General features: G+C 41.7%; 2 protein-coding genes across 4 annotated transcripts in view; one reads left to right on the plus strand and one right to left on the minus strand.

Annotated features, from left to right (window-relative positions):
- Positions 1-20,783, minus strand: part of LOC308245534 (U6 snRNA-associated Sm-like protein LSm1) — a 29,720-nt gene extending 8,937 nt beyond the window's left edge. Inside the window, exons 1-4 of one of the 3 annotated variants that reach the window (XM_080662949.1) lie at positions 20,326-20,783; positions 15,928-15,996; positions 14,290-14,405; positions 9,125-9,982 (exon numbers count right to left, since the gene is read on the minus strand). In XM_080662949.1, the coding sequence (XP_080519075.1) occupies positions 9,812-9,982; positions 14,290-14,405; positions 15,928-15,996; positions 20,326-20,371 (402 nt within the window). In that variant the 5' untranslated portion in view covers positions 20,372-20,783 and the 3' untranslated portion in view covers positions 9,125-9,811. Of the gene's footprint in view, positions 1-9,124; positions 9,983-14,289; positions 14,406-15,927; positions 15,997-20,325 lie in introns of those variants that run through there. The other 2 variants (XM_080662947.1, XM_080662948.1) reach the window with 2 other exon arrangements.
- Positions 20,784-20,869: 86 nt separating this feature from the next.
- BAG4 (BAG cochaperone 4) overlaps positions 20,870-21,972 on the plus strand; it is a 30,984-nt gene continuing 29,881 nt past the window's right edge. Inside the window, exon 1 of the mRNA XM_080662946.1 lies at positions 20,870-21,183. Within this exon, the coding sequence (XP_080519072.1) occupies positions 20,914-21,183 (270 nt within the window). The 5' untranslated portion in view covers positions 20,870-20,913. The remainder of the gene's footprint in view (positions 21,184-21,972) is intronic.

Here is a 21,972-nt window from a genome sequence, read left to right on the forward strand (position 1 = left end):
ACAGCACCTGCCTTTGGGTTGGTTGGGATGGTAGTGAGGATACTGTGAACTGGAGCGGAGAAAGCACAGGTTTTGTATTTGGAGACCTTCAATCCTGGTTCCACCACTTACTTTATGATTGGAGTTGCTCTTCAATCTCAACTTTCTTATCTGTAGAATAGAGAGATGTTTTGTTTTTCTTTTTGTAATCCTTTTTTTTGGGGGGGGGGTGTTATATGGTTTAAATGAGGTAATAATACATTAAGAGTCCCTGAGATGAAATCTAGACTTCTCAGCCTGGTCTCTGGGCCTCTGAATTCTCACCCTGGCTTTCCTCTCCAGCCATGCTGAGCAGACAGGCACATGCTGAGCATCGTGCTGAGGTGCCTGTCTGTGGTCTGCCCCATGCATGCATTCTCATTCAAGGCAGCTCACAGTGTTATCTGTCTCAAGGTCTTCCCTTTGGGCCCCACCTCACCCTATTTCTTTTTTTAGAATATATTTTTATTGATCTCAGAGAGGATGGGAGAGGGAGAGATAGAAACATCAATGATGAGACTCATTGATTGGCTGCCTCCTGTACACCCCCTACTGGGGATCTCCAGCCTGCAACCCGGGCATGTGCCCTGACCGGGAATCGAACTGTGACCTCCTGGTTCATAGGTTGACACTCAACCACCGAGCCACACCAGCTGGGCTCACATCCTACTTCTTAATTAGATTTCAATACTTTTCCCTTTGGGCCTCCTTGATGGATGTTTGTCACAGTATCAATAAGACTATTGCCCCTTTCTCTGCTCCTGTCTCCCCCTCCTCCATTTTTTAAGAGATTTAATTTTTTAGAGTAGTTCTAGGCCAGCAATCTTGAAAGTACAGATATTTGATATTTCCATACATCCCCTCCCCCAAACAGTTCCCTAGTTTTTACATATCTGTAAACTCCATAAGGACTTGCATTTTTCCAAGTTTTTTAATATCTAGCACTTAGCACAGTGCCTGATCATTAAGAGACACTGAATAAATGCTCAATAAATTATTAAAAAGTATAGAATCTGATACTTTATAGATTCTCAATCAATAACTGTTGATTTTTTTTTTACACCTCTTAAGAGTGGCCAGCCTGGAGGTGAGGGCAAACCTTGGACTGCTTATAAGGTATTTGCTTTTTAAAAAATTTTATTTTTTAATTGATTTCAGAGAGAAAGGGATAGGGAACAAGAGAGATAGAAACATCAATGATGAGAACCATTGATTGGCTGCCTCCTGCATGCTCCCTACTGGGAATTGAGCCTGCGACCCAGGCATGTGCCCTTGACTGGAATCTAACTCAAGACCCTTCAGTCCGCAGGCAGATGCTCTATCCACTGAGCCAAACCAGCCAGGGCTATTTGCTTATTTAATATTGAGAGAATAGAGTATTTTCCTCCATTGTGAGAAAGCAGCAGAAAGTTAAGGCAAGTTTGACTGCTTGGATTGGAAGTAATTATTATTTTAAAAAAATATTTTTATTGCTCTAACCGGTTTGGCTCAGTGGATAGAGTGTCAGCCTGCAGACTGAAAGGTCCCAGGTTCGATTCTGGTCAAGAACGTGTACTTTGGTTGCGGGCACATCCCCAGTAGGAGGTGTGCAGGAGGCTGCTGATCGATGTTCCTCTCTCATCAATGTTTCTAACTCTCCATCCCTCTCCCTTCCTCTATGTAAAAAATCAATAAAATATATTTTAAAAATATTTTTATTGACTTCAGAGAAGGCAGAGGGAGAGAGAGATTGAGCCTGCAACCCAGGCACATGCCCTGACTGGTTATCGAACCGTGTCCTCCTGGTTCATAGGTTGACACTCAACCACTGACCCACACCAGCCAGGCTGGAGGTAATTATTGATTATCTTCCCTTATAATACATTTATGTAATCCAGCACATAATTCCTTAATCTGAGTTGGTCGCCATCATTTCACAGATATTACTCTTATTTGTACAAGGGTGACTATAAGTACAAGTTCACTGAGGGTATGGCATCTCTCCCGTAAGCCTGGCACAGCATTGGGGATTCAGCAGGTGTTTACAGTTAGCAATGAGAACTCTTTCTGTGCCAGGCGCTGTTCTAAACCCCTTACACACATGGACTCACTTAAGACAACCACCACCCAAAGTATTGGTATAATTATTACCCCTGTTTTATGGATGAGGAACTTGAGGCACTGAGAGGTAAACAGCTTGACCAAGTTCAGAGAGCTATTTAAGCGAAGAAACCAGGATGCAAAATCAGGCAGTCTAGTCTGTGCTCTTGTTTATATAGTTTAACTTAACCCCACAACAAACTTGATTGATTTTAGAGATAGAGGAAGGGAGAAAGAAAGATCGATTTGTTGTTCCACTTATTTATGCATTCATTGGTGATTCTAGTATGTACCCTGACCATGGATTGAACCTATAGCCTTGGCACAGGGAGACGACAGTCTAACCAATGGCACAATGCAGCCAGGGCTACAGCGTAACTTTTATTTATTTATTTATTATTATTATTTTTTAAATATATTTTATTGATTTTTCACAGAGAGGAAGGGAGAGGGATAGAGAGTTAGAAACATCGATCAGCTGCCTCCCACACACCCCCTACTGGAATGTGCCAGCAACCAAGGTACATGCCCTTGACCAGAATCGAACCTGGGACCCTTCAGTCCACAGGCCGACGCTCTATCCACTGAGCCAAACCGGTTAGGGCTACAGCGTAACTTTTAAAATCGAATTTTTCTCTGAAAAAATGGGGCCACTAGTTGCCTGCTCCATATACCTGGCATACAGTAGTTGCTCAGCAAGTTTTAGGGTAATGAATGACTAGGCAACTATTCAATTTTACTTGGTTCCCTTGTTTGCCTTTCACGCTCCATTTCTAACAGGGGAGCCAGGCTGTAGGTTTCTCTGCCCAGGGAGTTTGACAGGGCACACACAGTTTCCTGGCCTTCGTAACAGCCTAGATCAGAAGAGCAAACCGAAGACTGGTGAGATAGATTTAAACTCCCAGATATTTTATTCAGCTTGCACACTATTTTAAGAAGAAATTGAACTAGTTGCCAACATAAACTATAGGGACAGAAAACAGACCAGTGGTTGTGAGGGGCTGGGGAAGGAGAGAGACATTAAATACAAAGGGGCAGGGGTGATGGTATATAACTAGATGCAGCTGTTAAAACTCATACACCAAAAGGAGTGCATTTTACAGGAGGTAAATTATACGCCCATAAAATTGGGTCTTAGAGATGGGATTCCCAGACAGTCTCGGCTCCTGACCTTGAGACATGCTCAGCATTGAGCCCTTTCTCTTCCTTTAAGTCCCGGCTACAGGTTGGCTGGTGCCCCAACACCACACAATTCTCTGTATTTCCAGAGCGGCGTCTGGAGCTCATTTTTACCCCTGGGTCTAGCAAGTGGCAGGAACAGCTACTGAGTGGCTGGAATTAGGGGGATTTTTACTGTTTTAAAATGATGTAAAGGGGAATGGGTAGAAAACAGGAAAAAAGAAGGACCTGATTTTATTCTCTGCTTCAAGTCTCTTGGCAGAACCCAAGGAGTTGACAGGGAGGGGAGTCCTAACCAGGCAGACTGACCCTGAGTTTGAGATAGGTGAGTAGCGGATATGCTCCATTTCCTAGGGTTGGTTTTCTCATTCTTTTAGGCTAGAAGATCTTGGGAGGGGGATAGGAACATTTACTTTTGATTTTGGCTCCCTTATCTGGATACAAGCCCTGGAAAAACAAGCACCCATGAAGCAGCTTCTTGCTCTCCTTATCCAGGAGACCCCTTGGAGAGATGATGTCAAAATGGTGGTAGTGATGGGGGGGCCGGGGGACGCTCGGCAGCACAGTTCTGCCTGGAGGGCATTTGGGAGGAAAACAGGGGATCCAGCTGTCCTTATCTTTTTTTTTTTTTTTTAAATATATTTTATTGATATTTTACAGAGAGGAAGGGAGAGGGATAGAGAGCCAGAAACATCGATGAGAAACATCGATCAGCTGCCTCCTGCACACCCCCCACTGGGGATGTGCCCGCAACCAAGGTACATGCCCCTGACCGGAATCGAACCCGGGACCCTTCAGTCCGCAGGCCGACGCTCCATCCACTGAGCCAAACCGGTTTCGGCCAGCTGTCCTTATCTTTTGGTGCCTTTCTAGTCTCTGAAGTATCTGAAGCCTGAATTGACTGCATACTCCCAGTCATCTAGATATTCATCTGTCTCTCCGTCCGTCCGTCCGTCCGTCCACCAATCCATCCATCCATCCATCCATCCATCCATCCATCCATCCATCCATCCTTCCATCCTTTGCGGTCTGATATATGCCAGACATCATTCTAGATGTGGGAATAAAGAAGTGAACATGACAAAAATCCTGTCCTTAAAGGATTTTTAGCAGTCAAGCAGCGCAGACAGTAAACAAATAAAATTGATGCCAGATTGTGATACTTGCTATTGTGAAAAATAAAGCTGGAAAGCAATATAGGTAGGAGGAGAGAGATGAATGCTATTTTTTAAAGGTATTCTATTGATATTTTTAGAGAGAATAAGGGAGAGGGAGAGAGAAACATTGATGTGAGAGGAAAAACACCACTGGCTGCCATCTGCATGTCCCATACCAGGGATCAATCTGGCAACCCAAGCATATGCCCTGACCGTGAATCGAACTGGTAACCCTTTGGTGCATGGGATGACACCCAACCAAGCCACACTGGCCAAGGCAGGAAGTGCTATTTAAAAGAGGTAGTCAGGCCCTAACCCGTTTGGCTCAGTGGATAGAGCGCTGGCCTGCGGACTCAAGGGTTCCAGGTTTGATTCCGGTCAAGGGCATGTACCTTGGTTGTGGGCACATCCCCAGTGGGGGGTGTGCAGGAGGCAGTGGATCGATGTTTCTATCTCATCGATGTTTCTAACTCTCTCTCCCTCTCCCTTCCTCTCTGTAAAAACCAATAAAATATATTAAAAAAAAAATAAAAGAGGTAGTCAGGGAAGGTGAAAGTTGAGCAGAGATCTGAAGATTGTGAGGAAAGGACCATGCAGCTATCTGGGGCAAGCATGTTCCAAGCACAGAGAACCACAAATTCTAGCCCCATCCAGGGCACAGGTGATTTTCAGGGGGTGAGGTGAAAGATGGGGAATGTAGAAACACCAATCAGAAAGGATATATGCACCCCTATGTTCATAGCAGCACAATTCACCATAGCTAAGATTTGGAAACAGCCTAAATGCCCATCAGCAGATGAGTGGATTAGAAAACTGTGGTACATCTACACAATGGAATACTACGCTGCTATAAAAAAGGAATTCTTACCATTTGCAGCAGCATGGATGGATCTGGAGAGCATTATGTTAAGTGAAATAAGCCAGGCAATGAAAGAAAAATACCACATGATCTCACTCATTTATGGAAAATAAAGAATATTATAACCTGATGAACAAAAAGATAGATACAGAGGCAGTAAATCATCGAACAGACTGCCAAATTACAGCAGGAAGGCTGGGGAGTGTTGGGGAGGGGGGGAAAGAGATCAACCAAAGGACTTGTATGCATGCATATAAGCACACCAATGGACACAAGACACTGGGGGTGGGTGGGATGAGGACATGCGACAGGGGGTAGGGGAGGCTGGGGGAAGGTCAATGGGGGAAAAAAGGAGATATATGTACTACTATATGTAATACTTTAAACAATAAAAAAAAAGATGGGGAATGGACATACATTTTTCTTTCCTTATTGTAATAGCATATAACAATTTACTACAAAGGGAGTTTTTCAAATGTTTCTGAACAGCTACCTATAGTAACAAATATATTTTATACATGCATGTATACATTTTATGTAATGTACTCTATTCTTTATTCTATTCCAATTTTTAATTATTTATTTTAATCCTCACCCGAGAATATTTTTCCATTGATTTTTAGAGAGACTGGAAGGGAGGGAGAAGGGAGAGAGAAACATTGATGTAAGAGAGACACATCAATTGGTTGCCTCCTGCACCTGCCCCAACCAAGGCTGGAGATGGAACCTGCAACCCACGTATGTGCCCTTGACCGGAATCAAACCCACTACCCTCTGGTGCACAAGCCAACACTCTAAACATTGAGCTACGCTAGTTAAGGCTGTTTTTATTAGAGAGAAAGAAAGAGAGAGATGAGAAACATCGATCAGTTGCCTTCCATATGTGCCCCAACCAGGGATTAAACCTATAACCTAGGTATGTGCCCTGACTTGGAATTGAACCTGCAATCTTTTGATGTATTGGACAATACTCCAATCAGCAGAGCCACCTGGCCAGGGGCTATTCCAATTTTTTAAAATGCTGGTTATAACTCACTAAATTCATATCAAGACCTAGTAGGTTACAACCTAGGTTTAAGTTGATCATGTTCAGTCTCATTGGCAAAAACTTGACCTCTCCCAGGTTTAACCTAGTTCTAACAGGTAGTGTCATAGTTAGGAGTCCTTGCATTGGTACAACACACGGGCTTGTGCACTGTATCACTGATGACATTCCTGCTCAGCTCACATTAACTCCTAGGTGAGGTTCAGAGTACTCTTTCCTGTCACTCTTTCCTTGATTAGGAGCAGGGTTGGTTAGCTTCAAGTTGGAAGGTTGATTCAGCATTAGTGCATCAGCCTGCAACATCTACAACCAAAATGCCTTATTTGTACCTCACTGGGAATGCTGGCTCCTAATGAGAAAGGAAATTGGATGTTTACCTTTTTTAGTATGACTTAGGTGAGAAATGCCCCACAGATACACATACACGTACGTATGTATAATTTTTTTTTGGGGGGGGGGCAAGGGGTAGGGAACTGCTCATTAATTCCCTCTCCTCTATTTTCTTGCCAGGTACAATTCCTGGGATCCATTTCTTGAGCTGTGCAGTGCCACCATTAATGTCATGTATGAATCTGAGACAAGAGGTTGGGAACTGCCCACAGTAGGTGTGTCCACTCTGCCTGCTGGCCTATGCCTTCTGCTGTCTGCACTACACTCTGCCTGGGACTGCCAGCCAACACTTGTGAGACCATTTTCCTGTCTTCTTCACCTCTGTGCAATATCTGTGAGGTTCACATTGACACGGCTTCCCTGAGGAACCCTCCATAATAGACAGTATAAGGGTATCTGGCTATTGTTAGGTTTTCAGGGCCTTTGGGGAGTTTATCAGACTTGAGGAGGGAAGCAGATAGTGTGGTTTAAACTTAGCTAAGAGCATGCAATGTAAGATCAAAGGCCAAGGAAAGGGAGAGACCAGCTGGAAGAATAAGAGATATGCTGCTATACTCAAGTATATCAGAATAAAGATGGCCAGGAAAGGGGCTTCGGTAGATCTTCCTTATTTGTCTCCCTTGAAAGCAGTCTCATAGGAACCCCTATTGGAAGAAATTATTAAAAGATAAAACAGGCCGAAACCGGTTTGGCTCAGTGGATAGAGCATCGGCCTGCGGACTGAAGGGTCCCAGGTTTGATTCCGGTCAAGGGCATGTACCTTGGTTGCGGGCACATCCCCAGTGGGAGGTGTGCAGGAGGCAGCTGATCGATGTTTCTCTCTCATCGATATTTCTCTCTATCCCTCTCCCTTCCTCTCTGTAAAATATCAATAAAATATATTTAAAAAAAAAAAAAAAGATAAAACAGGCTCTAGTTGGTTTGGCTCAGTGCACAGAAGCGTTGGCCTGTGGACTGAAGGGTCCCAGGTTCGATTCCAGTCAAGGGCATGTACCTTGGTTGCGGGCACATCCCCAGTAGGGGGCGTGCAGGAGGCAGCTGATCAATGTTTCTCCCATCCATGTTTCTTTCTATCCCTCTCCCTTCCTGTCTGTAAAAATCAATAAAATATATTTAAAAAAAACAAAAACAAAAACAGATAAAACAGGCCCTGGCTGCTGCGGTTGTTGGTTGGAGCATTGTCCCGTACACCAAAGAGTTGCAGGTTCAATTCCCCATCAGGGCACATACCCAGGTTGCAGGTTTGATCAGTGGTCAGGGGGTGTGCCTCCCCCTTCCTCTCACTAAAATCAATTAAAAAATAAAAAAGATAAAACAAAGGTATAAATAGGAAAAAAAGCATGATTTCAGTATCTGCAAAAATCCTGGGCTATGCAGAGCTGAGGGTAGCCACTTCACTGAACATCCTGGAGACGAGGAGGAAGCTGGTAGTCTAGTTTCATTTGCTATGTCTAATTCTTCGATGCTGCCTGCAGGACAAAGGTCTAAAAGCAATGACCCAAACCTTGCTATGATTGTGAAATTGTTAAAATTCAGTCTCTTTTCCTCCTTTAACACAATAAATTATAACTCCTGTTATTGTGTTTGAAGTTGAAGGTGGTTGACAAAACTAGTTAACTAGAGTCCAAATTCCTTGAATGTATCAAAAGTTCTAAAACAGTGGTGCTTAAAAAAACAAATGCTGTAATCCTGCTGACTCCCAAAGAATATTATCTAGTTAGACATGTTTTCCAAAAATTGGTGATGGTGTTTTTCTCCCTTTGTATGAGTAAAAACAAATTCTGGTTATTAAATGGTTAGAGGCACAACACACTTGATAAATCATTAAGTACAGCTGTTTCTTCACAAATTATGTTAAAATCAATTCAGTGATGAAGAGCTCAGCAATCAAATGGTTTATAGGCATCTGGGGCAGTTTTAAAAACACCTGAGCTCATAAAATATTAAGTCTATGTGGTGGTATAAAATAATTCAGAGGAAATGCATATAAATCTTATGAATAGGACATCTTTGCTCAACAGATTATGAAAAGGAAGTGCCTGGAATAATTCTACAGTTAAAAAACCCCTGAGAATTCAGAAGAGACTTGCTCAAGCCCAAGGTACCAGGGGTAGAACAAAGTGAAAATTTTAACACAAACTCCTAAACTCCTAGCTCAGTACATTGTCCACTGAACTACACTGTCCTCTCTGCAAGCAGCCTGTTACACTTATCACGCAGTCAACATCATACCAGAAAAGTGGCATCACTATGGGTGGTCAGCAGGAATAACGGAGATGTATCAGCCACTGAAACACCATTTTGTTTGTGCTCCTCTTTGTTGAGAATAGCATAAGAGGCTCAAGATTCAATCCGAAGGGCTAGAACACTGAACTAAATTAACAGAGAAAAAGTCACCTTAGTTAAATGCTGGATCTCAGAGGAACCTTGTTTTGAATAGCTGTTGGTGAAGCCGGAACAGCAACTTTTGTAGTGATGTTGTTTCTCACACCTGAGGCTGTTATAACCAGTAACTGTGCAACTTTACCAAAAGCCCCTTCCTGAAGGCTGAAAATGTGTTTTTCTCCTCAGTGGGAAGAGGGGAAGACCACAAGATATCTAGTATGAAAATATTCCTTCCTAAGTATACTTTCAACTTGGAAGTATGACAGAGGGGAAATCCCAGTGTGTGGACTGGTTATACCTTTTGAGACCAGAAACTTAATTTTCCTTATTCATCGGAGGCAACTCAAACTTGGGAAATAACATGACAACTTTGAGATTCATATTTTATTTACAAGCAAATGAAGACTGTCCCCTGTAAACTCTAATTTGGGATGAGAAGAGCAACATAGAAAAGTAGTTGCTGGCTCCATAGTGATGTGTGAAAGGAGTCCATCCAGCTATTTCTTTAGACAATGATTTTGTTCATAAAAAGGGAAAAAAAGCCACATGATTTCTTCATGTTGCATATGTGAAAGAATCCAAAAGAAAAACTTTTCAAAATTCTACAGTCTCTAGTCAAATGTGTGAGGTGACCAGAACGTCATTTTCATTCAGTGAGAGCCCCTGCTCCCCAAGAGCAAAAGTCTCGGAGCAAAAGACTTAATACTCATCAAGAGTGTCTGCTCGAGGAATGGAGAGACCTCGATCTTTAAGAGCCTGAACTTTCAGCTTCTCGTTTTCCAGCTTGGTCTGCTGTTCTACCCTTTGTTCTTCTAGGATTTCTTCAATGGACACTTGCTGCAAGGGTGTGTCACTCTCCTTTTCCAAGTCCTACAAAACAAGCAGGTTTAGGAAACTTCAGCTGACCAAGAACAGAAAACACTGCAGATCTCAAGGCAAATGGATTTCTATGTCAGGCTTGGGTTATTTTTTCATAATCGTGACATGGCTGAAATATCCTTCTCCTAGGAATAGATAAGTTTTACAAAGAAATGGCTGGCCACACTACTATAGAGTACTTACATGAATGTGGTAATAGGATCAGTTACAGTGTGTACTGTGTATAACAAAGCTTTAGGTTGTCTGAAGTCCTATACTAGTCAATAACTACTTTTCTTAAAAAAATAACTAACTAAATATATAAATAAGGCTCACTCTCCAACACAAGAGAATCCAAGAGAGAAGTTACCGAGGCCAAGATGGCTTTAGATAAGTTTTGTATATTTACATTATCAAATCAGCTTAAATTCTGGTGGTTGTTGCTCAATAAGGTAGAGAACACTGAGTCAAAGAAGCACCTCCTCCCACCAAAGACAATAAACTGTCCCTCTGTTGCATTAACTAGGAGTCTTTAAATAACGTAAGACTCCTTTCCCCTCTACGACAAGTCTTCTAGAGAAAACCTCAGCAGAGCAGTTAAATTACCACACCAGTTCAGCCCCAATATAGTTTTCTATTTTAATTAAAAATTGTTTTGCTTACTGCCCTGCCTGGTGTGGCTCAGTTGAAGAGTGTCATCCCATACACCAAAAGGTGGTGAAGTTTGATTCCTGGTCAGGCCTTTACGGGAAGCAACTGACCAATGTTTCTCTCCCTCTCCCTCTCAGCAACTAACCAATGTTTCTCTCTCTCTCTCATTCAATAAAATACATACTATAATGGGGTGAGGATTTTACAAAAAAATTATTTTACTTACTAAAATAATAATTTTTGCCATCATTAAAAAAAAATACATGCTCATTGTATGATATTTAAAAACTGGCCGAGCAGCCCTAGCCAGTTAGGCTCAATGGATAGAGCATCGGCCTGTGGACTAATGGGTCCCAGGTTCCAGTCCGGTCAAGGGCGTGTATCTTGGTTGCAGACACCTGGCCCTGGTCGGGGTGCATGTGGAAGGAAACCAATAGATGTGTTTCTCCCATATCTATGTTTCTCTCTCTGTCTCTCCTTCTCCCTTCCCCTCTCTCTAAAAATCAATGCGAAAATATCCTTGGGTAAGGACTAAAAAAAAAGATGAAAAAAAGATGAATAAAATAGAAAAAAATCTTTAATTCCAGTATGGAGGAATAATATGTTGGTGAATAACTTTCCAATTTTTCCATGTATATATTGACTTCTTAAAAGACCCACAATACAAATATTGACTGTAATTTTTTATCTTAATATGGCATAAGATGTTTAATACTTTTATTTTTTAAAATATATTTTTATTGCCAAAACCGGTTTGGCTCAGTGGATAGAGTGTCGGCCTATGGACTGAGGGGTCCCGGGTTCGATTCCGGTCAAGGGCATGTACCTTGGTTGCGGGCACATCCCCAGTGGGGGGTGTGCAGGAGGCAGCTGATCGATGTTTCTCTCTCATCGATGTTTCTAGCTCTCTATCCCTCTCCCTTCCTCTCTGTAAAATGTCAATAAAATATATTAAAAAAAATAAAATAAAATATATTTTTATTGATTTCAGAGAGGAAGGGAGAGGGAGAGATAGAAACATCAATGATGAAAGAGAATCACTGACTGGCTGCCTCCTGCACGCCCGCCACTGGGATCGAGCCTGTAACCCGGGCTTGTGCCCTTGACTGGAATCGAACTCGGGACCCTTGAGTCCGCAGGTCGACGCTCTATCCACTGAGCCAAACCAGCTAGGACAATACTTTTATTTTTAAATAACATAAACATTTGATAACCAATCATGTAATGCAGAATCTTGCTATAAGAGCATCTCACTATTATCCATAGATTCAGTTTATTCTCTTTAAAATGAACTTACAGGTATTACTCTGTTTTGTAACTGAAAAGCCTATACAAACAGGGTATTCTTATTTCTTATCCTCTTCTCTTTCAGTGATAAAATTCTGTGAAGGCATTACACATACACAAACTCTCCAGATGTTCCACTGGATGCTAATCTTTCAGATGCTGCCAAGGCCTCAGAACCCACAGACTGTGACACATCAGATGGAGGACTCTCACCAGAGAAGTTAGATGAAAGCCACACAAATGACATAAGCAAAAGCTGCCCTGGGTCAAATGTTAACTGCACTCAGAAAAATCTATGTTATCAAGTGTAACCTGCCCTCATAACCCATGGGTAACAGCTAAAGGGAAGATCATGTTCTCAGCTTAGCTTACTGCCTCTTGGACTTATCAGTATGTTGCTCATTGAGCTATTCATGTGGTTATGATGATGCTGTTTCCCAAGAATCCGACTTGTTACTTTAGACTTTGTACCGCCATCCTTGATGCAGAATCCAGGGACTTTTTAAGCAATGAAATGTTTGCAGAATCTAGATGGCATCCCTAGGATTGGTACTGAATTTCTTCAAACTGACTATTGATTCATGTAACTATGTAAGCATTCCTGTTTTTCTTTAGTGTTACCAATGCAAAAATTCTACAGCATCCAAACCATAATATATAAAAAGAGTACTTTTCTCCACAGAAGGGCTACCAGGATATAATGAATCTTTAAGAACAAACACAAGTTCATTCATTTCTCTTCACATATACATACATCTACATAGGGTCAATTTGTGCCAATGTAACTGACATAGAAAGCATTTCTGTGATGTTCACTACTATAAATTTAAAGCAGAGTATGTGTAAATATTTTAACTTAGCTCTTTATCCCTAGAAGCAATAGATCTCCCCTTCAAAAATTAAAATTCAGAAAAGTATAAAAGAAAAAAATAACCACAATCCTACTGACCAGAGAGGGGTTAGCCCCTCTTAATATACTGGCAGACTACTTCACAGTCACATCTCCAGGTAGAAGAGTGCTTTATTTCAACCTTTACATAATACGCGGAGATGATAATTTCTGCTGCACAAACACGGAAGAAATGATACACTGAACCAAAAACATCAATTACAAAAATATTTTAAAAATTAGAAAAAGGCATGTCATAGCCACACTCGGGCAGTACTGAGTAGTCATTTCCAGCTAACTATTTCATACAAGGTATCTGAACCAACCGGACCCTAACAGAATTACCTCATTTTCTCAAATGGCTTATTGTTAAAATGAATCACTACTCTCAAAACCTGATTTAAGATGTGGCTAGGTATTGGGAACTTTACTGAAAACTTTAAAAACAAAATAGGAAAAGATAAAATCAAGCAAACATCAAAGTTTTTTATTTTTATTTTCCTAGACCCAATAATCAGAAGTAGCATGATCAAGTCAAAGGTATTAAATAAGGTACTTTTAAGTTATGTTTCATGTAAAACATGAAATCAGGTTTATCTTTTTAAAATGTTGAGTGCTTCTTAGTTTTATATATAGGGTTGGGCAAAAGTAGGTTTATAGTTGTGAGTACACGAAACAGTTTATTCTTATATTACTAATTAATTACTGTATTCTTTTTCATATGAATAAGAGTAAACCTACTTTTGTCCTGCCCTGTATATAAGTTTTCTAAGTTTTGTATATATATATATATGCATACATGTGTATATATATGTGTACACACACACACACACACACACACACACACACACACACCCCTAGAAGATTTAACTTCACACCTGCCAGCTAGTCTTCTTCTTCCAAAAATTGGTTGTGAGCTAAGGATTCAGGTGAAGCTGACTGAACTCCATTACCAGGATAGTTTACAGAAAGGCTTCTCCTACCATTCCTCCCCCCCCCCCTTTAAGAATATAGATATCACACAGAATATGCAATGTGTCTTTCCTCCCCAACACAGCTAACTTTGTTATGAAAAACTACTTATAACCAGTTGCTTAAATAACTACAAAATATAAATGTATATAAGTCTTTATCAAATCAGTCTTTTCAAGTTTTTCAATTTTCTGCTATTAGAAATAGCAGAAATAATTTGTTAATGAACACATTTGCAGGATGGTAGTTTTTGAAGATATTAGGTAAAAATCAATGATATTTTGCTGCTAATGGGATCAAATCTTTAAAATGCCAAGAGGCACTGAAACAAAGTTAATTATCTATAACTTTCCTTTTACAATTGTGGCTTTCCTAAGCTAATTTGGTGGTTTCCTGTGAGAAGCTGGGTGTAATGTGGAAAATATATTTTTTTTCTTAAAAAAAAAAAAAAAAAAAAAAAAAAGCTAACTATCATAATTATCAAGACCAATGCCATAGCAGCTTAACAGTTTTCACTTACTATTTCTCCTAGTAGGACCACATTTTCTCCTCTGACCACAAAAATCCCTCGAGGAATATCACCGTATTTTTTGCCCACATGAATACGCTCCACAGTCTGATGTAGCACTAAATTAGCTATAAGTGTATAGGGAAAAAACAAAGATATTCAGTTTAAATTACTGGGTAAAGGTCTATAACTCAGTTATTTTGAGTAAAAAAGATTTAGTTAAGCATGATTTTAAAACTTTCTAACTTTAGGGAAAACTAAAATTTCAAACACAATCTCCTATTTCTTTATGACACACCACTTAAGAGATGTTTAACCAGTTACAAACTGAGAGAGTATCTAGGATCACGTTGCACTAATACATGAGTGATGGTGGGGAAAAGTTTAAAAAAATTAAATTCATTTATCAGTTAACTGTTAAAATGAACATGGCTGTAAGAAAATATAAATGAGTAGGGCACTTGGAAGACTCTATAAAGAACTTCAAAGATGAAAACTCTAGTTTTTTCTATGTTGTGGCGTGTGTACATGTGATGAGTTACCAAAATTTAACTTTGTTTCAGTACTTAGGATCTACTTAACCCAATACAAGCATCCATGAATTATGATACAGCAAAAACCTATTTTTTCATTTTATCAGATAACCATACCTGGTAATCTGAGAGTAGTCAGTATTTATTACTTTTCACTCAAAGTAGTCTGATGAATTTGACTTAAGATTTAGAACCCAGCCCTGTTGGTATGGCTCAGTGGTTGAGTGTCGACCCATGATCCGGTTCAATTCCCAATCAAGGCACATGCCTAGGTTGTGGGCTTAATACCCATTGGGGAGTATTCCAGAGGCAGCTGATCGATGTGTCTCTCTCACTGATGTTCTTATCCCTCTCCCTCTAAAATAAATAAAAATGTATTTTAAAAAAAGATTTAGAACTCCCAATATGTTAAGAATTATTTATTTCTTTGCATTTGTCTTATTTGAAGAAAGCAGGAATCTATATTCTTTAACTTCTATAACTCTTATAAGAGTTTCAATTACATTGTTGTTTTCCTCATGCCCAAATCCACTGACCCAGAAGATGTCCAACAAATGAACTAAGAAGTTTCTTGAAACAAAAGCAAACACAGATCTCTTTAGAAAAATGCAAGATGCAAAACAAAGACCGAGACTCTTGAATCTGATGTATCCTTAAGTGTAAAATCTTGAGCTTAATGTTGGGGTCCCTAACAAGCTTTCAGAAAGTGCTGTCTATCCAATTTTCATTGGACAGGGAGGGATTACCTTCAGTGCAGGAACTGCTTTGAAGAGTAGTCGCACCCAAGCCAATGCACAAATGAGCAGCTTTTTCAGTGGACTGAGTTTATTTCTATCTTTTGGCTCCCTCTAATGGGGAAAATAAAAACAATAGTCCAAGACATTATAATCATATGTTCTAGTGAAAACCAGTTTTAAAATACAAGCTTGAAAATACAAGCTTTTGAATCATCTCGTCATAATTTAGGAAACAATGATGTAATGACTCAGGACAGTATTCCATTATTCCAGACACATGAAAAAGTTGCAGATAAATACCTTACAATATGAAATAACAAAAATACAATGGGCAGCTCTTATTATCCAGAGTATAAGAGAAGTCTATAACTAATACATACCAAATTGGTCAATGCTTCTCAAAAAGCCTATAAGTGTCCTTCCATCTCGCAGCAGGACCAAGTGCTTTTCTGGGAACAGGAAAAAAGATCTTTAAAAAATGAAAACTGTTAGCTTCAGTGAGCTTACAGGGTAACAATAAATATAAAGTTGATCGTTTAAGCTCTACCACTCCCTCTTCCAATGTATTTAAGTTGCAGTTCATTAAGAAATGGAGGACCAAGTTAGCCTGGGGTTTAGATTAAAACAGCAATTTTCAACCAGTGTGCACCAGGAATTCTATTGATTTTTTTTTTTAAGAGAGAAAAAAAGGGAGAGGGAGAAAGAGATAAAATATCAATGTGAGAGCGAAACATTGATTGGCTGCCTCCTACATACCCCCTACCAGGGATGGAGCCTGCAACCTGGGCATGTGCCCTGAATGGAATCTAACCAGTAATCTCTTAGTGCAGTGGTCGGCAAACTCATTAGTCAACAGAACGGCCACGGTTTGCCAACCACTGTCTTAGTGCAATACCTATTTAGTCAGGGGCACTAATCTCTTTTCTCTAGACTGTCAAATAAAAAAAGGACAACAGCCAACACAACAATAGCTGTCTGTTGTGAATGAATCAAAAGCGTACCTTTTTTTGGTCAGATTGGCAAAAACCTATTTTTTGGTGTGCCATAGACTTTTAGTAATTAGTTTATGTGTGCCATGAGATGAAAAAGGTTGAAAATCACTGAAGTAGTGTGGTAGAGTGGAAAGGGAATGGATGAGTAGCCAGGAAGCTTGACTGGCTCTAGACCAGCCGTGGGCAAACTACGGCCCGCGGGCCGGATCCGGCCCGCTCGGCTGTTCTATATGGCCCGCGGAGCCGAAAGAGCGAAGGGTTCTCTTGCTCTCCCCTCCGCTCCTTTACTTTGAATTTATATTAGTTCACACAAACACTCCATCCATGCTTTTGTTCCGGCCCTCCGGTTCAGTTTAAGAACCCATTGTGGCCCTCGAGTCAAAAAGTTTGCCCACCCCTGCTCTAGACACTCATGTTTGAGTTACTCCTCCATGACTACCCAGTGCCATGTCAGTTTCTATATCTGCAAATTGAGAAATTTAGTCTGCATGATCTTTGTGATCTTAATTCTAGGATTGTTTTCCCCCCTGCACTTAGAAAAGTTTCTATTTCACATTTTGGAACCAGGAATCAGAGGAAGTTTTAAATAAAAACAATGTCTCAGACACGTAAAAGGAGGATGCTGATAATAAGCTAGAGCAAAAATAAAATAATATTTACTGGATGCTATGTACTGTTCTGGGGCCTAGATATACAGTAGAGAATAAGACTCAGAAAGTCACCAACCTTATGAACTTATATTCCTTGTGGAGGAAGGCAAACAAAATAACCTATTATGATTAGTACAAAGGCATAATAATAATAAGTAAGATAGCAAGGTATATGATGAAGAGAGGGAATGTAGCTACAGAAGAGAGTGGCTAGAGAGGATGGCCTGGGAAACCCTCTCTGAAGAAGTGACTTAGAGCTGACTCTGAAGAATGACAATACGCCAGTCACTAGAATAGCTAGCAAAGTTCATTCATTTGCTGTTTTAATACCATGCATAAAGTACCGTCTAGATGTAGGACAGAGGAAAAGACAGTGATTCTTCCTTGAAGGATTTTATAATTTTCTTCCCTGAAAGAATTTACAATTGAGTTCCACAAGAAAATACATCTCAATTATACGAGACTGAGAGAGACTCTATCTGGAGTATGTATCTGGATTGATCCTTGAAAAGTAGACAACTTTTGGCCTTGGGAACTGTGACAGGGAAGGGGAGGGAAATCTGTAATTAGGCAGGAGAAAAGGGCAATGTAACCATATGTTTGGTGAAAAGTTGAGGGTGTGAAGGGAAACAACAGTAAACAAAGTAAAAAAAGAATTGGGAGGAGGTCGATTTGGGGAATAAAAAAACACTGAAGACTGAACTGGCAAAAGGGAGAGCGACTGAGGCTATTCCCAGAGTCTGAGACATAAAGAAGAAACCTGAACCAAGGTAGAGATGAGAAGGGAAGAGAGGAGAGAACTAAGACTGTGCAGGTATAAGTAATAGAACTAAATTGTGTGTGTATGTGGGTAGGTGTGAGGGAGTGTGGTGCTGAAGAGATAAATTAAAGAACATGTAGGCATTTTGAGTCGTCATGGCAGGGAGGACCATTTAGCAAAAGTTTGTAATTCTGAAGTGCAATCAGGACACTTATGTAGAAATGTCAAGACAGTTGGAAATGTAAGACTGGAATGGCAAAGAGGTCAGAATTAGAGAGAGAAGTTTTGGATAAGGCCACAGATAGGTGATATAATTATTAAGGTCCAGATCTCCTACAGACTTAAAAAAAAGAAGCAGGCCAAACAGAGAGGTTATATGATATTAAAGTCCCCGAGATTTCCTAGAGACTTAAAGAAAGGAGCAGGCCAAAAAGGGAACCCAAGAGACAATCTATTTTAGGCAACAGTAAGAGCTGAAATAAGAAAACCAAGTGCCAGTGTTAGAGAAATCAAGAGCACAGATTAAGAATCTAGTAATAGTATCACAATGCTGCAGCGGGGAAGGGAAAACTCAGGAGTGCATTATTAGACGGATGCCTTTTAAGAATGGAGCTGCAGCAGTGTGCTGATAACAAAAATCAATTATGGGGTAACAGAGGTGGTCTATTGCAGATGGTCAGAAAGTGTCAAAATGGAGATGACTCGAGGTTTGGGGGTAAGGATAGAAAAATAGGGATGGAAGTTTGATGGGGAGACACAACTGGAAAAAAACACACACACGAGGGCAGAATAGAACATAAATGAAGGGGAAAATACAGGGAGAAAACGGGTATTAATGATAGAAGGTTCCAGAAGCAGTGGGAGAAAAGACATAAATGGAAAAGGAGGAATACTTCCTACTCAAATGAAAGGATGGGTGAAAATACTAGAAAGACTAAGGAGAGAGGAGGAGGGGGGGGCAGTGAAAGGCACATATGAAATGGTTTTGAATTTTTCAGTAGAGGAAGCTTGGAATCTACAAAAAAGAGGTTAGAAGGCTTGAGAACAAACATTATTATTTTAAAGGTTTTTAAAATTGATTTTTAGAGAAAGGGGGAGGGGGAAGGGAGAGAGAGAGAGAGAAACATCCATGTGAGAGTGAAACACCCATTGGCTGCCTCCTGCACGCTTCCCTATTGGGGATCCAGCCCGCAACATGGGCATGTGCTGTGCCCAGGAATCGAATCCTTCCGGTGCACAGGATGTAGCCCAACCAACCGAACCCACACCAGCAAAGAGCCAAAAATTATTTTTACTAAGATTACAGAGTGTGTTAGGGCCTGAAATAATATAGATATACACAAGAGAAGTGAGGGCAAAAGGGCATCCACAGACAACTAAAACTTAAGTTTTCATTACATTACAGATAGGTTTGTACAGTGGTTATTTATATGAATTTGGTCCAATTTACCCTATATTTCCCTTCAATAGCAAAATCACTAATTTAGATTTTAAAAATAATTTCAGACGATAAAGAAAGTTTAATTATACACTCATTCTTTAATTTGCATACATAGTGACTGTAGAGACTTGTAACTTGTTTGGAACTATGTATAACCATTTTGCAGCAATTTCAAGTTAATGAGACAAATCACACGATTTAAACGATTACAAAAATGTTACTTGAGGAATAATTCACAGATGAGAGTTTAGCAAAAGGAAAGACGGGACAACTGTAACTGGCTCCTCTTTCTTCAGGACAATGGCTAGGAATAGGAAGGCTTTCTTAGTAAAAGCAAAAGAAAATGGTCTAACCGGGGGGTGGGGTATGGGGGTTGGGAAGAAGTTTCAAGTGACGCAGCCTTTCCAGAAAAGTCAATCAATACCTTGTCTGGCAATGGTCTCTACTACCACAACCTGTAAGTACTAAAGACCCGCACGGTAAATTATTGCAAATGGATACAGAATTTATGCATAAAGCCTATGTTTACTGCCAATTAAATCCAAATGCTGTTGTCTTAATATTTTCATTTCTTGAATCCTTTCTCTAAGTATTTCCACCAGTAACAACTTAGTACTTCGAAATACCGCAGAGGAAGATAGTTGACTGGGCGGGGGGCAAATTTCGCATTTGGTCCTCAGCAGCCGCGTCCCTCGGAAGAAGGACTGAGTTCTACAGCGTGTGGCTGACCAGCCTGGGAACTGGGGCTGCGAGGAGCAGGACAGACACAGGAGGTGGGCAAACGGTGAGTCCCCGAGGAGGACGTCAACGCCAAACACCCAGAACTATGCTAATTAAGGACATACCGCCCTCTGCCCCACACTCATTCTACGAGCTCCCTCGTCGGGGAGGAAGGGGCTCACCCAGACTTCACCCGAAGGAAATGAGCAACTCACTGTCGATGTCCTCGATGAGGCTGGCGGTGCCGGGCATATAGTTCATTTTGAGCTGAGATAAGGCTGCAATGTAAAGCGGCGAAGAGCCAGCGCGTCCAACACCTCCTTCCTCCTACCGTAGTCACCGCCTTGGCGGGACTGGGACGGGAACCCAGACGGGAACCCACACTTGTGCCCCGGCTTTCAGCCGCCGGGACACGCCGGAAGTCCCTCCATATTATCCCTACCCACTTCCGGCATCACGTGCTGTCTTCAGGAAGAGGCGGGACCATCGTGCGGTCCTGGGACACACTTTCCCCATCCCTGAAGAAAGGGGAAAAGGAACCTAGATTGCACAGACGGTGGGAAGATGATTTCTCCTTTTCAAGGAACACGGTGCTGCCCCTCGTTTTCCTGATCCCTCGACCCCAGAGTCACAGAGATCCATCCCTCAACCCTCCGGAATCGGGGCCGAAGGGGCGGGACTTGGCCTGGGATTGGCTATTATTGGCCGACCCCCTTCACTGTTGTCCATTCCCTCTCGTTGGCTGGCGCCTGCGCAGTGGTCCAGCTGTGGGGGGCGGGAAGCTCCTAGGGGCAGTAGAGCCCATGTCGGCCCTAAGGCGCTCGGGCTATGGCCCCAGTGATGGTTCGTCCTATGGCCGCTACTACGGGCCTGGGGGTGGAGATGTGCCCGTGCACCCACCTCCACCCTTATATCCTCCTCGTCCTGAACCTCCCCAGCCTCCCATTTCCTGGCGGGTGCGCGGGGGCGGCCCGGCTGAGACCACCTGGCCGGGAGAAGGCGGAGGAGGCGATGGCTACTATCCCTCTGGAGGCACCTGGACGGAGCCAGGTCGAGCTGGGGGAAACCACCAGGTAAGCTTTGTGCCATTTGTCCTAGGGGTTTCTTTGGGGGTGAGGGCCATTGAGATAAGATATACCTCCAGAGTTCGTAATGGATCGGGTTTCATATTTGTTTACCTTTTGGGGAAGTATGTAGTGATAAGAGACTGGGATCGCGGGTCGGGGGATGTGCTCGTGTTTTCTTTGCCCCTCCTTTTCCACTTCGACCATAACAAATGTGTATTACCATTAAAAAAGGAAAAAAGATCCTGCGCTGACTTGCAAAGCTAAATAGAGGATGCGGAATCTCGCCTGGGAACGATGCCGGGCTGAAGTGACCCAGCTCTGCTTGTCGAGCTCTAGCAATTTATCCTGCGTGGCTCGTCAGGCCGGCCCTCCCGGCGCAGGGAGGTGGCTGCAGCCCCCGCCGTCACCCAGCCGCCCCTCCCGCGCGGGGCAGGGAACGTGAAGGATCCGGGAGGAGAGCGATCTGTGCATCTAGCCTTTGCCCTTAATGCTTTGCCCAGGGTTGAATTACGAATAATCAATGTTGGGAAGCACTTTCATGTGTGTGAGGGAGTTTATTTAATCTTCACGGCGACTGCAACATTGTTATTACACACAGCATCTCTATTTTACGATTAAAGAACCGTTGGCTCTCAGAGGTCAACTCGTTTGCTCAGTATAATCAGACCTCTGCCATTTTATTTCTTGTGTTTCTGCCAGAAAGCTACAGTACTAATGCTTTGTTAATGCAGTATTCGTCCTAGAGAATTCTCATAATATGGTGTGGGATACATCGCTCCTTTCTTTCAGGAATTA

Source organism: Plecotus auritus (genome assembly GCF_963455305.1).
Source record: "Plecotus auritus genome assembly, chromosome: 3".
Classification (NCBI taxonomy): Eukaryota; Metazoa; Chordata; class Mammalia; order Chiroptera; family Vespertilionidae; genus Plecotus; species Plecotus auritus.